This window comes from Chaetura pelagica, unplaced genomic scaffold (assembly GCF_000747805.2).
Source record: "Chaetura pelagica isolate M959 unplaced genomic scaffold, ChaPel_1.0 scaffold28, whole genome shotgun sequence".
In the NCBI taxonomy this organism is placed as follows: domain Eukaryota; kingdom Metazoa; phylum Chordata; class Aves; order Apodiformes; family Apodidae; genus Chaetura; species Chaetura pelagica.
In genome coordinates this window covers 692,604-706,585 of record NW_009954303.1, presented here as the reverse complement: position 1 = coordinate 706,585, position 13,982 = coordinate 692,604, and the positions used below count along the sequence as shown (strand labels likewise).

The window sequence follows — 13,982 nt, the reverse complement described above, 5'->3', positions numbered from 1 at the left end:
AAAATAATCAAGGGTAAAGAGATACTGTAGATTCTATTATGTATTTGCTCAATAAATTATAAAAACAGGTTTCTTTATTTTTCAGCTATTTAGATTTCTGATTTTTATGCAGTTACAGTATTAAGATGTCTGGGGAACATGCTACAGGATGGTTTTTCCTCACTGGAATGTTGATACTTAAGCAATTTACGTATGTGTTTTATAAGCTTTTAACAGAATTAAGTCAAGTTTGAGTTTAGTTCAAGTCTGAATGATCTGAGGCCTTGTCATGTATGTCAAGTATGAGTATTCTACTCCTTGTCTATATTCCCATTACCTCTAATATACTCCTTTATACCTTCTTAAATGGTTCTTTTCCAATTATTTTTTCTTGCAATTTTTTAAATTAAATTGTTTGGCTGTATTATAGAGCTTTTCCATTATTTTCAATACTTACATTTATAGTTTGAAGCTGGTTGGTTGCTCAAGAGGTTGGTTTTGGTTAAAACCTCTGCCATTGAGGAGATAACAGCTGTACAGTAGCAAATCTACAAAATAGGTAGTGATTTCCACATCAGCTAATGTTTGTAGTACTTGATCCATTCTTAAATTTACAGGAAAAATAATCTAGGCAGCAGACTGAAGTAGCATCAGAGATACTACATTTAAAAAAAATAAATAATTGAACTGTCTTGGAGGACAATTCCTATTGAATATCTTCCCTTTTTAAAGTATATTGCATTATCTCAAGTTGGCACAAACTTGCTAAAGCATTGCTTGTGTGTTCCTGTTGGGTCTGTATTTGGTGTCAACATTGGTCATTAAACATAGCATAACTTTTTCAGGAAGCCATAAAATGGATAAGAAAAGGGAGGGAAACTGCAACGGGAGTATTAAGAAACTTTCAGTCAGGCCAAAATTACACTGGAGTTCTAGGGACAAAGAAAACAATTACACTTGTGCTATGTAGCACATGGTAGTGCTGAGCATTTTCAGACTGTTTAAGAAATGTTTGTTTATATTTCAAAGGTTTGTCATCAAAAGCTCAAGATAGGGTTTCCTTCTATTATTTATGTTTCACATTTTTATGTTAGACACTTCCCTTTGGGATGTCAGTATCTGGTGTCTAAGAGAATTGGAAAAAACCTGTCCAAGAGATAAGTCTTGGTCAGATCAAACAGAATGCGGGTATTTTCAGTCAGTTTAAAGAAAGAAAAGGTTTGGTGACAGAAGAGAATGGAGGCAGGAAGATGAAGTGTTTCCTTCTGGAACCATTCTTAATGAAGGAATTAAATACTTCTCAGGTAGACTAGCAAAGAGAGCAAGAAATGTTGTGTTCCTCTTTCTACCAATGCAAGAAACATTTCTTTGTGTGTGTATGTTGCCAGAGAAAACAGTAAGTGAAACCGTAATACAGATCTTCTTCCTTATAGCCCTAAATAGGGTTTGCCAAACCACTATGAAATGATAGAAATGTAGTAAAATCCTAAAGCTGATATGAATGCTTCTAAAAATATTACTTACCTGAGTTTCCATAACTTTAAACCGCTTTTCTTGTTCTTTCAATCCACAAAAATATTTTGACAAATTATCCAGCCTATGGAAACAAAAGAGACATGCTGAGCAAAAAGGGAAAGGCCTCAGAAGAAATCCTAAAACACAAAACACATTTCCTAGAGCCATGACCTCTCACTGGCAATTCTGTGCTGCTGAGATAACCCAAAGTCCCCTGAAAGTTTTGTCCTTTTGAGGTATTTCTGTAAGTACGAATGGCATTTCTGAGACACTCTCGTGCACCTGTTGCCTGGGGACCAATTATAAACTCACACAGGTTACAGCAGCTGATCATCTTCTGGTGAAGGCCACTTAGCCCCAGCCGCTGTGGAAATCAAGGCAGCAGAAAGGAGCCTTAGGCCCAACTCTCTCCAGTCACGTCCCACCTGCATCAATTACGAACTGATTCTGATGTGAGAACTGAGGCCACAATATTTGTTCCATCAACACAGGGGAGATGAGTCACTTAAAATTTATACAAGGTTTCATTTTCATGAACTAGTTTCACATTTAAATCCCTTTTTCCATGGAGTCCAAAGGGACTGTGTAGAGAACTTCCATATAGTGATATAGTGCCTCCAAATCATATTGCCCACATGCTTTCTGCATCCTTCATGCTCCTTATTCTTAGCATCTGATTCCCCATAGGCTCCTCAAATCCTTCTCTGCTTTACCATAACTACTATTGCAAAGTTTCCCTGTAACAGGTTACATTCCATTCATGTCAATATGGAAAAGCTGCTGCTTTATTTGGATTAAAGCATTTTGTGATTGGTTCAGTGCAAAGCTCTAAGTATCCCTTTCTGAAAGGGATCCCACAGGAAAGGCATGGAGCTGTTGGAGAGTGTCCAGAGAAAGGCCAGCAAGATGATCAAAGGCTTGGAGCACTTCTGCCATGAAGACAGGCTGAGAGCTGGGGCTGTTCAGCCTGGAGAAGGGAAGGCTCTGGGGAGACCTTATAGCACCTTCCAGTACCTGAAGGGGCTCCAGGAAAGCTGGGGAGGGGCTTTTATTCAGAGAGGGCAGTGATAGGACAAGGGGTAATGGTTTTAAACTGAAACACAGGAGATTTAGGTTAGACATCACAAAAAAATTCTTCACCATGAGGGTAGTAAGGCACTGGAATAGTTGCCCAGGTAGGTTGTGGATGCCCACCTGGAGGTGTTCAAGGCCAGGCTGGATGAGGCTTGTGCAGCCTGGCCTAGTGGGAGGTGTCCCTGCAAGGGGGTTGGAACCTCTTGATTCTTAAGGTCACTTCCAGTCTTAACCATTATATGAATCTATGAAACTCCCATTCAAAATCTTAAGACATTCAAAAGGCTAACTCAGAAGTCTAAGTTGTATTCCTACAAGGGATGGAAGCACATGCACTACAGTATAGCAAAGGAACTATTCTTCCACCATTTCTTCATGAGCATGAGTTTCATTGAGCTTGACTGCAGATTTGTCTGGAGCTTACAGGTCTGTAATTGTACATGCTTGTAGAGTGCCAAAACCTCTTCTAATAATCCAGTGATGCTGGCTTCTCACATGTTTTTATGGATTGCTTATTTCTTAACCTCATAGTAGTGTAACTCTCCATATAAGCTTTACAAGCACCTGAATGTTTATCTCATTCAAAGTTGAAGATTTGCAAGGTACATTTATTATGGGTCAGAATAACATACTTATTAGAGGTGGCCTTCAGCCTTTCTTCATTGCTTTCTTTCCTTTCTTGTTCCAGATGTACAAGATAATTTTCTTTTTGCACAAGTTCCCATGTTATGATATTTTGATCTACGCCAACTGGAAGATCTCTTTCTGCAGGGGAAAAAAAAAGGAAGAAATTATGAATTAGATTTTACTCCTTTTTCTCTTACACTGGTATTGGAAGGCTGCAACACTAATGAAAAATCAAGTCTTGCCTTTGCAAGCACTTGGTCATTGCAGGAGTGTCATGTTATGAAAATGTAGAGTAAAATAGGTATTTTCTACTTTTTGTTGTCCACCAGGACCCCAAGGTCCTTCTCCATCTGGCTGCTTTCTAGCAGGTCAATCCCTAATCTATACTGGTGCCTGGTGTTTTTTCTCCCCAAGTGCAGGACTCTGCACTTAGTCGTGTTGAACCTCATTAGGTTCATCTCTGCCCAGCTTTCCAGTCTCTCTAGATCTTGCTGTATGGCTGCACAGCCTTCAGGTGTATCAGTCAATCCTCACAGCTTCTTATCATCAGCAAACTTGCTGAGGATACACTCCATCCCAGGTCATTGATGAAGATGTTGAATAAGACTGGGCCCAGCATTGACCCCTGGGGAACATCACTAGTCACAGGTCTCCAACTGGAGTCCTTATGCCTTTAAGTATAAAGCCTGTTGTTCTTGTCAAGTGTCCCAGCCAACAACTGACCTCAATTTCATAGACGTATTTTGAATGTAACGTAAGTTGCATCTTCCTAAAGACTGGTAAAAGGGCACACTGATTGCATGCTCCAAACACTACTAAATCTATAACCTGGCCAGTCAGGTACTTTCTTTGCTAGGGGATAAAAATGTTCAGGTTTTTTGTTTTAGTTAGGTTTTGTTGTTTGTGGGGTTTTTATAGGAATCTTCATCTGTAGGCTTTGATATCCAGAAGGAGTGTGTTTGAGAGGGAGCTTAGTCAAAGGGCTTTGAAATGGGCTCCTAAGCCTATTATCAGCCCACACGAGGAATAAACAAGGCTTACTATCAGACACTATTAAACTAGATGGGCTAAGTTTACCATCACTATAGAAAGCCTGCAAATGCCTTCTGTAATTAGCTGAAATTCATCTGTCTTTTTAATTAAAACTTTGAAGGGACCACTGTTTCTCTTAAGTGTGCTCACTCACTCTCCATGTCTTTGTATTGGGAAATTCCACTGATCCTAGTAGAATTTTAGACTTGGTATATTTTTGTAGGGTTGTCTGTACTTAATAATTACTAAAATTCAGAGCAAGTGACATAACTATTTGTTATTCATTAAAACTATCCATTGTTATCTCTTCAGAAATCAAATCCCTTTAACCAGATTTATATCAACACATTTGTTGTAATAACTATGATAAAGAAATAATCTAACTATAATAAAGAAATGCATTATGGGAAACTGTTTATAGTACAGGATCCATTGGAAGCTTTAATTTTTCATTTATACTCTCCTGGCTGTCTTTGTTAAAAATAAATGATGACTCTTGGCCTAAGGAAATCTTAATTTCTCTTCTGTTTTGCCCATGCAACATGTCCCAAGAGAGTATCAGGGTCTCCAGTTGCAAGATGTGTGTTAGCTCACCCAGAAGTTCTTTTTTATGTTCCATTTTGTTGAAGATCCTTCTGAGAACCAGAGATATATGGTTGATGATGATAAATGGTGGTGCCAAGGCAGGCCGGCCGTGGTATTCAACAATCAGGTTGTAGCGCTGGATTTTCCAGAAAATGTCTGCATTGCCCTGAACAACTTGAAAAGTGTAACTGTAGTTTAGGGGGGAAAAAAAAAGTATATAACTTGTTTTACCTCAACAAACTAAAGCTTATTATTACAAAATTTAGTTCCACTTTTAGTTTAAAAAAGGAACAGGAAGTCCCCTGTGTAGTGTTAATCTAAAATTTGTGCAAATTCTTACATATTAAAATAGTTGCAGTCTTCAAATATTAAAGCATACATTAGTTGTGTTGGGGTTTTTTAAAAGGTATTTCCACTTCACTCAGGCAAGATCAGCAAACATGCCTCATCAATTCTTCTACTAAATGAGTCATCATGAGCTGTGTTGACATCAAGCATTTCCCATCTGTGCAGATTATCTGCTGTTAAGTCTGCCAAGTTTACAGCTGCTTTGCACCTGCAGATTTGTGCTGCAGCACAGCCAGGGACTCTTGTGTACATGTTTAATTGAATTTTTAGCAGTAAAAGAGGACTCTTTTCTTCTTGGCTTTAATGTGGCAGAAGAAAGGATAATGAGCACTTCAGAACTATGTGATCACAGAAGCCTACCTATCAATCCCCAAATAATATTCACAAGGAAAACAGCTAGTGTGTTCCAAAATGAATAGCCAAGAGTGATGTAGTGAATGTGGGTATTCAGTTAAAACTGCAGCCTCCAAGTTGGTATTACTGAAATTGCATTTACCTGAACATAGCAATCAGGAGATTCATAAGGAGAACATTTGTGACTAGTAGGAAGATGACCAGCAGAAGTATGACAAGCCAGTTGGCATAACTGTTAGGACATGATGGCAAGTTCTCCTGCAGAACCTGCAGTGGATCTAACGTACAGTTCCTGGGGTACATTCTTGATGCTGCAAAGGAAGAGCAGAGAAATAAATAATTGATTTTTACAAACCCTACTGCTATACTGATTTCTTTGAGTGGTGACAAAAGCTTTGCATTTTGGTGAGCAAAATCTTTGACTTTCAACAAAGGATAGCAAGAACTACAAATTTTTCTTGAGGTTTGAAGTGCTTGCATTTCATAGTTGTTTCAGTGCAAATAAAGATTGAACTAGTATCTCCAAATGTGTCTTTTTTTTAAGAACTAGTGACATGGATGTGTGTCTATATTTAGTACCTTTACTGTTAGGATACAAATCAAGGACAATGATTGCTAAAATGAGACTTAATCTTGGCTGCATATAAATAACAGCATAAGTTTGTTCTGAATATTTTACAGTCATTAAAAGCTTAAATCCAATATTGTGGTAGTATTTTTGTACTGCCTTTGTTGACTACTAGCAGGACCATACATACAAGACTCTCTTAACACTAATAGGACAGTTCTTTGATTGCTTGAGCTACTGAGTTAATTCTTGCAGTTGGAAGATCATTTTTGTGAACTAATATAAAATGTCTTTAATTTGGTGAAAATGTAATCATGCCATGTACATGAAGAGAAATTACTTTAATATTCAAGAGAGTTGCAACCCTAGGACAATGCAGACCTCCACAACTTGACTGCTCATTAACTGGCAAGATGGTTGTCACAAATGGCATTTTAGTATCATTCAGCAAATGGGGGTTGTATTGAAAAGGCTGTATACTTTTTAGACTAGTTTTGAGGTCCTGAAGTCCTACTTTTGAGTATTTAGCAATTGTGTTCTCCTACATACTTGTCTTCACAGTCTTCATGCTGATACATGTGTTAGAGGGGAAAATTCAGTAAAAGCTGGGAATGAGGTTCCTTATTCTAAATTTAAACTACTTTATACATCTGAGCCTGCAGTCGAGTTTATCAAGAATGGTTCTGTTGCACCAGACTAGAGGTCTGGCCCTGTATCCTGTCTCCAGCTATGAACTAAGTCCACAAATGTGAAGTAGAATAATGATACTTGTTTATTCTCCATTTTTTTACTAGTAATTCTTTTCCCCACTGCCACAGATAACCCCACCATCATGTTCTCTATAGTATGCAGTTATATCAAAACTCACCACAGCTGGGACTGCTTTCACCAGTTGAATTACCCTAAACTTATCTACACTGAATCTTAAATGATGATTTAGCACTTAGGGTCCTATGCAACTCTTAGGTGTTAGCTTTAGTGTCTACTACCCAGTAATGAAGTTTTATCAGCAAATTTTGTTGTGCTCATTACCCATCTCCTTTTCTGTATGCTTTATAAAGATGTTGAGCAGAATAAGCCCCAGAGGGCCCCAGGACAAATTATTCCCTTCTGGAAGTTGCCTGTGTAGTTCATTCTTTTTTCCTCTTTTATCCAGTTATTTATCCAGGTGAAGACACCCTTTGGAGTCTCAATGAAGAGAAACACACATTTCTAGGGAATGCAACACGTGGTTATTTTCTTTTTCCAGAAACACTTGTTTCTCTTCAATTACTTCAATGGAAATAAGAATGACTTGTTGTGCTGTGCATGCTTACATCAATGATGATTAAAGTTAAGTGAGATAAATCACAGCCATGCTCTCTTGCCTCAGTCAGGCTTTTCAGTTTTCTAAGACATATGTTGCTTCTTACTAAACAAAGTGAACATGAAAGAATGCTTACTGGCTTGCTTCTGTCTATGGGATTTTTTTTTTTTTGTTCCATCTATATTACCTCATGTTTGACTTGTACTTCAATATTGCCACTGACATTTAGCACTGTTGCTCTGGGTAAATGCAGTGGCATTACTTCAAACTTCTTTGGGAGATGACTTGTTCTGTACTTTATCTGCAAATCCATCAGAAATGTTGCTTTGAGCCTTTATGTCTAAGTATTTCCTTGTTTTGTGATTATTTTTATGTTGCCTTGTTTGAAATGTTGCACATATGCAGTTACTAGCTTTATTTGATTTGGGCTGCTTTACCTCCAGTCAACAAATGCTCTAGAGGAATATTTATTCTAAAACATAAATGTTTGCTTATGGGCAGAACTGTACTGCAGTAAGACTGTATGTATGTATGGAGGTGCTATTATATCAGTTTACACAGGGTTATCTGAGTCTAGATTAAACAGAATGGAAATGATTGAAGTGAAAGAAGGTATGGCAGGCTATAAAACTGCAAATCCATGAGTGAATATTTCAGACAGCTTATCTAAATAGGGTCGACCCTTTTGCTGCAACGTAATTCCTCACTGCACAACGTCTCTTTGCAATGACATGATTCATATCATAGTAATGTGAAAGCTTTGGCCTGCAGGACTAATATGAAAAAATAAAATAATAGAATCATAGAATCATTAAGGTTGGAAGGGACCTTAAAGATCAACTAGTTCCAACCCCCCCTGCCATGAGCAGGGAACCCACCACTAGATCAGGTTGCACAAACCTTCATCCAACCTGGCCTTAAAATCCTCCAGGGATGGGGCATCAACAACCTCCCTGGGCAGCCCATTCCAGTTCCTCACCACCCTTGTAGTGAAGAATTTCTTCCTAATATCTAACCTAAATCTCCCCTCTCTCAGTTTAAAATCATTACCCCTTGTCCTATCACTGCCCTCTCTGGTAAAAAGCCCCTCCCCAGCTTTCCTGGAGCCCCTTTCAAGTACTGGAAGGTGCTATAAGGTCTCCTCTGAGCCTTCTCTTCTCTAGGCTGAACAGCCCCAACTCTCTCAGCCTGTCTTCATAGCAGAGCTGCCCCAGGCCTTTAATCATCTTGCTGGCCCTTCTCTGGACCCTCTCCACCAGGTCTATATCTTTCTTGTGCTGAGAGCACCAGAAAATAAAAAAAATATACAATACAATATTTTGTTAAAAATACAATACAATAATACAATAATTAATTAAAATAATTATTAAAACCAAACAAAATACAAGACTGTGAAAGAATTCCATGCTGTAATCAGAATTGTGCATTCAAAAATGGCCAAGTTAGGGGTAAAAGAAATTTTCTCACTGTCTATTTCATCCAGTGGAATCTGGCCAAATATCTGAAGGTAGGGACGATAAAACACTCTTCTGAATATCCATTCCACTCGGCTGTCGTTGGGATGAAGCAGAGCTTGAGTTGTCACACCGTAGGCAATGAGCCACACAGTCAAGAAAAACAGAAAGAAGAAAACATCCTTCATCTAGAAAAGAGAGGGAGAGGAGAAAAGGAGGAGAGGTGACTGTCACAGCATAGTCCAAGAACAGTAGTCTTTCTATATGAAAGTGCCTCAAATTATTCTAATTCCTTACAAGCTTGTTTAGGTGGTGGAATAGGATACAGTTCCATGCACAGAATTCCACTCTTGACCTTGCTGTTACATTGTTCTTGGCCTGTAACCAGCATTTTTCCTTTAGAAAAAGGCATGTTTTAAATTAAAACCTTGCTTTTCAATCATCTAGCATTTACAAATAAAACACATTTTACTTTTAAAGTGAAAGTCATCAGACCTTTTAAATGCAGATTTACTGTGAGATCTCACAGTACCATTGACCATTTTACTGTGAATGACAAGAGTTCTGCTGCAGCAGTGGATCCTGGTAACAAACAGTGCTCATTGATGAAAACTGAACCACTGGCACAGCAGCCGTGAAAGGCTGAAAGGATCAGGTGGCTTCTGTCTTGGGTTTTCAAGCTAAGTAATGCATCTGAGGGATTGTTTTCAGGACTTCCTGCTTTTAAACATTCCGTTTCTCTACAGAAGCAGAAGTAATCGAATCCTGAAACACTTATTTAAAAAAAAAAATCTAAAATGTATTTCATGTGCAATATTTTTTCCCTGGTGGAAGGGGTACACTTAATCCTCTTTCCATCTAATCTGACAGAGTTCATTAGGGACTGTAGATTCATTTCAATTAGATGATTGGATTGTGTAGTTATGCAAAAGCATAGCCATTTCAGACCTCCAGGAGGTTACTTGGAGTTCTGTTACTAAATAGAGTAACTGAGCCACACAGGCCATAGTTGATGTCTCTCTGACTTTTTTCCATTCTGTTTTGTTTTCTGGATGATTTCAAATTTAGCAGTGCTTCAGGACTGTAATGGTGTCATAGTTAAGAGAGAGCAGTGGCAAGTCTGGATATATTTTTCCACAATTTGCAGTCTGTCAGTGCATGGGCATTGTCCTGGCACTGAACTGCCATTTTAGCAGCTACCACACTTGTTTCAGCAATTCTGTAGCACGGTTAAAAAGGAGAAAGCCGATGAGAGACAGCCATGGATTGCTTCTCCCTTTAGGGGAAATTCTCTTGCTTAAACCCACTTGATGAATCCTTCAAGAAGTTATCATTGACTGAAGTAACTTTCACTGTTCTTTCATTGCCACGTTTCCATTTGTTTCCTTCTTCCAGGGTTCCACATTGAACTACCCAAGCTGAGGCATTGTCTTGGCTTGAATGGGGAGAAGATGAAAGGTCCCATTTTAGGGTTTTGTCTCGGCTGCTGTTCATACTCTTACTTTCTTCTTTTTAATCTGTGTGTTATCTCATATGACTTCAGATGTCAACATAGCAGACACATTACCATATTTACTCAGGGCCCTGGTTTAGCTCGATATGCAGCACGGATGGGTTAGGAGCTGCAGATGTGACCTCTTCTCTTACAATAGAAGTCTGCTAATGCTGTAAGCTAGATAATGTTCAAGAACAAATATTTATTTGCCATTTACCCTTTTGCTACTCCAAGCAAATGTCATGTTAGAGTTCCAGTTATTACATTTGTAGACAAATCCAAATAGCTTGGTAGTTATGTTTATTCAATGTATAGGCTTGTTTAGACTGTAGGGCTTTTACTGAGCTCTGCTGTTAGTCACAAATAAAATATTTGTAGATTCTATAATAGTACTTGCAATTAGATGAACTTATATTAATCAGTTACCGTGACCTAATTGGCCTAGAGAATTAACATGCCTAAATAGAAAGCTACTTCACCATACCAGTGCATACCCAAGCACAGGAACTATAGTCCTAATGCCTCATTTCCTGCAGGAGAGTGGTAATAAATTAAAATATTTTATCAACAGCTCACAAAGTACTAATAAGTTTTCATTGTAACTTGGCTACAAAGTACAAGTAACTCCTGTGGGAAACCTGCAACTATCCTTTTTCACAGATTTTTTTTTTTCACACTTCTTGCAAATAACATAATCAGTCTCCCCAGGCAGAACAGGGTCATTCAGTAAGTGCCCTGCCCTTCTGAAATGGCCTGTTGTTTGTCTCAGGTTATGCTCTGCATATGAACAGCTTATCAAGTAGGGGGAACAGTAGTAAGTCAGACATTCCACTCCTCGTGTGCCAGATCTGAGGATAAATTATTAGGAAAGGTACAAGGATTAGTAAATTGGGACCACCTACACTACAGAGGTCTTAGGAAGGATCTCTTTCAAACTTACTGCATCTAATACAATAAATAAGGGAATACATGCAAAATGACATGCCTTAAAAAAATAGGTTATAAACTGATTTCCTTCGTAAAGAGAAGATTTCCTACTCTCCATTTTTTAGAAAGCACAAGTATTTATCTAAGAGAGACACTTACCATCCTTTCCACAATTATGATCTTTGGTCCAAGTTGTTTGTGAATTGCAAAAATATGGATAAGTCTAAGTGTAAACACCATAAAATCAATGGCAAGTATTGTACGGCCAGCTTGAAAAGTTGAGTTCAGCATCCTGCAGAGCACATTAAATGAAATATCAGATCTCAGCAAGTGCTGCTAAGAAGTATTTTCTCAAATATTATACTCAGTTTCCTGACACAGCCTAATTAGGAAAAGGGAGGTGCTTCAGGGTTATGGTTGCATAAGTCTGCAAGACAAATGTAATATAATGTCTGTAAAAATGATGAGAAATAGCCAAAAGATGGAGGGACACTTTATTCTTTGTTTTGGCAGGAATGAGATTTATTTAAATTAAAAAATAATAATAATTTTTAAAAAGATAAAATCCATCGACTACCCATGATTGCCAAAAACAAACAAGCAAACAAAAGCAGAGCTTTTCTGTACACGTTTGAATACACCAATATGTCTTTTTGTGGTGTCCAGAGCAACGTCTATGATTCCACAGAATTTGAGTAGCTTTTATTGCAGAAACATGTCTCAGAGCTTGTAAAAGTAAATGTCAGAGCTTGTCCTCACATGCACATGAGATTTTCCTTTCAGTTGCAATACATAGCCCTTGCTCCTGATGCTGAGCACATCACATGGAACAGATACATACCTGCAGGTCACCCCAATTATGAAGAGGAAGATGGTCACCATATCACATTTATTCCAGTTATCCTCCACATACAATTTAAATTTTTTCATTAAATTTGTGTCTTCATCTGTATAGAAACTCTGAAAAATAGGAATAATAATTGGTATATTTCTGTTTCTTGTTTCACTATTTCATTATGACTGAGTTTTAACATAACACCTGTTTCCTTTTTCATTGCAAAGAGCAAAACAACTTCCTAGTGTAACAGGGAAAAAAAAGCTTGAAAACATAAGCTTGGTTAACTGGCTTAAAACAAAAATGTTAGATCAAAAAGAAAAAAGAAATCTATTTTTTATTCTTGTGATATTAGACTTGAGAATTTTTGAGGCCTAGTTGAAGGTTTTGTCAGCATTTGGGCTGTTAAACAATAAAACAACTTCCAGTCAAAGTTCAGTTTCTAGATGCTGCCTGTCTAAAATGCATCAACAGATCTGGTGGTTGAATTGTCAGTGAGCGCACATTTGATTATCTAGGGAAGAGCTGGATTTCTTAAATAGGTTTTAGCCTGGCACACTTCATATTTTACAGGCAAAATGTTCTTTGATCCAAATATTTTCCATGTCCTCCTCTGGTTATGGCCTTGCTGCATAATTTCAAATAAACTGTAACAAATTGGGATCCCCTTTACTGGTAACTGAGAGAATAATGGAGAACTTTGGGTTATTGTTTTTGGTTTGGTTTGGGTTTTTTTTAAAGCAAATAAAAAAGAGATCTGCTAATGTTTTGAATTGAGAAATATTGTAGGAAAACCACAAATAATCTGAATTAATTTACTTGGTTATTTTCTGTTGATTTTTTGTTGTGGTAGTTTTTTCATTTGTTTTTTTGGGTGTTTTGTTGGGTGTTTTTTTTAAGTGATCTCCAGTGGGGAAGAATCTCTTAAAATTCTGTAGATGTAGATTTGTCTGCTGTATTTCCAGATGTTGAATATAACTGGAGGACCCAGTTCTGGAGAGTGAAATCAGGGACATATTTTGCAAAGTGAAGGACACCTGAATCTTGGTAGCCCACTTGGCTACAGCTGGAGCAGGATGGAAAAACAAACATGGAGCTACAGGTTTATATGGTGGAGGAAGAGGTTGCTTTGGGAGAGAGAGGCAAAGTGTTTTGGATAAGGTAGGTTCTGTATTGCTCCTCTGTACAGAACTGTGCCTGCCACTTGGAACTTTGAAGCTTGTACAGTTCTACAGATTGTAAATCTGTTCAAAATATTGCCTCATGTTTTACTGTGTTATTACTAAGATGTTGTAGGTTACTGACCTGTCGGATTTCTTCCAAGACCAGGGTAAAAACCCAGAAGTAAAGTATAACTTCTTTAGCAGATGGACCCTCAGGTGGAGGTGGTTTAAAGTCCAGTAAAAGGACATAAGTAAATAGAAATAGAAAAGCAAAGTACATTATAACATTCCCTGTAAATACAGTTACAGGAGCACTCCAGAATTTTCTCCACCGAGTAAACATGAATGTCGCCCACGCTGTGTTTTCAGAAGGGTTCTGCTTTTCTAATTTACAATTTCCTCTGCAAAACAAAAATAATATAGGCTTGGTGATGAGTTCCTAAAATTAGTCCATGGGAATAGGATCCGGTTTATTCTATATAAAGCTTCTTGTAAGATAGTAACAAGCAAACACTGCAAATGGCAAGGAAGAAGGCTGTAGAAGTCAGAGCAGTCACATTATCATAGCAGGAATATTTCAAGTCAAAAAGAAGTTTTTGAAAAGAAAGTCAGAGTCACAGGGTGGCTGGGGTTGGAATGGACCTCTGGAGATCATCTAGGCCAACCCCCTTGCTGTACAGCAGGGTCACCTGGAGTAGATCACACAGGATTTGGTCTAGA

The 13,982-nt window shown here is 38.0% G+C and overlaps 1 protein-coding gene across 1 annotated transcript in view; it reads right to left on the bottom strand.

Annotated features, from left to right (window-relative positions):
* Window positions 1-425: 425 nt before the first annotated feature.
* Window positions 426-13,982, bottom strand: part of TRPM5 (transient receptor potential cation channel, subfamily M, member 5) — a 39,460-nt gene continuing 25,903 nt past the window's right edge. The window contains exons 15-23 of the mRNA XM_010003899.1: window positions 13,405-13,663; window positions 12,106-12,224; window positions 11,424-11,556; window positions 8,856-9,030; window positions 5,657-5,825; window positions 4,822-5,000; window positions 3,201-3,333; window positions 1,504-1,576; window positions 426-527 (exon numbers count right to left, since the gene is read on the bottom strand). Of these exons, the coding sequence (XP_010002201.1) occupies window positions 426-527; window positions 1,504-1,576; window positions 3,201-3,333; window positions 4,822-5,000; window positions 5,657-5,825; window positions 8,856-9,030; window positions 11,424-11,556; window positions 12,106-12,224; window positions 13,405-13,663 (1,342 nt within the window). The remainder of the gene's footprint in view (window positions 528-1,503; window positions 1,577-3,200; window positions 3,334-4,821; window positions 5,001-5,656; window positions 5,826-8,855; window positions 9,031-11,423; window positions 11,557-12,105; window positions 12,225-13,404; window positions 13,664-13,982) is intronic.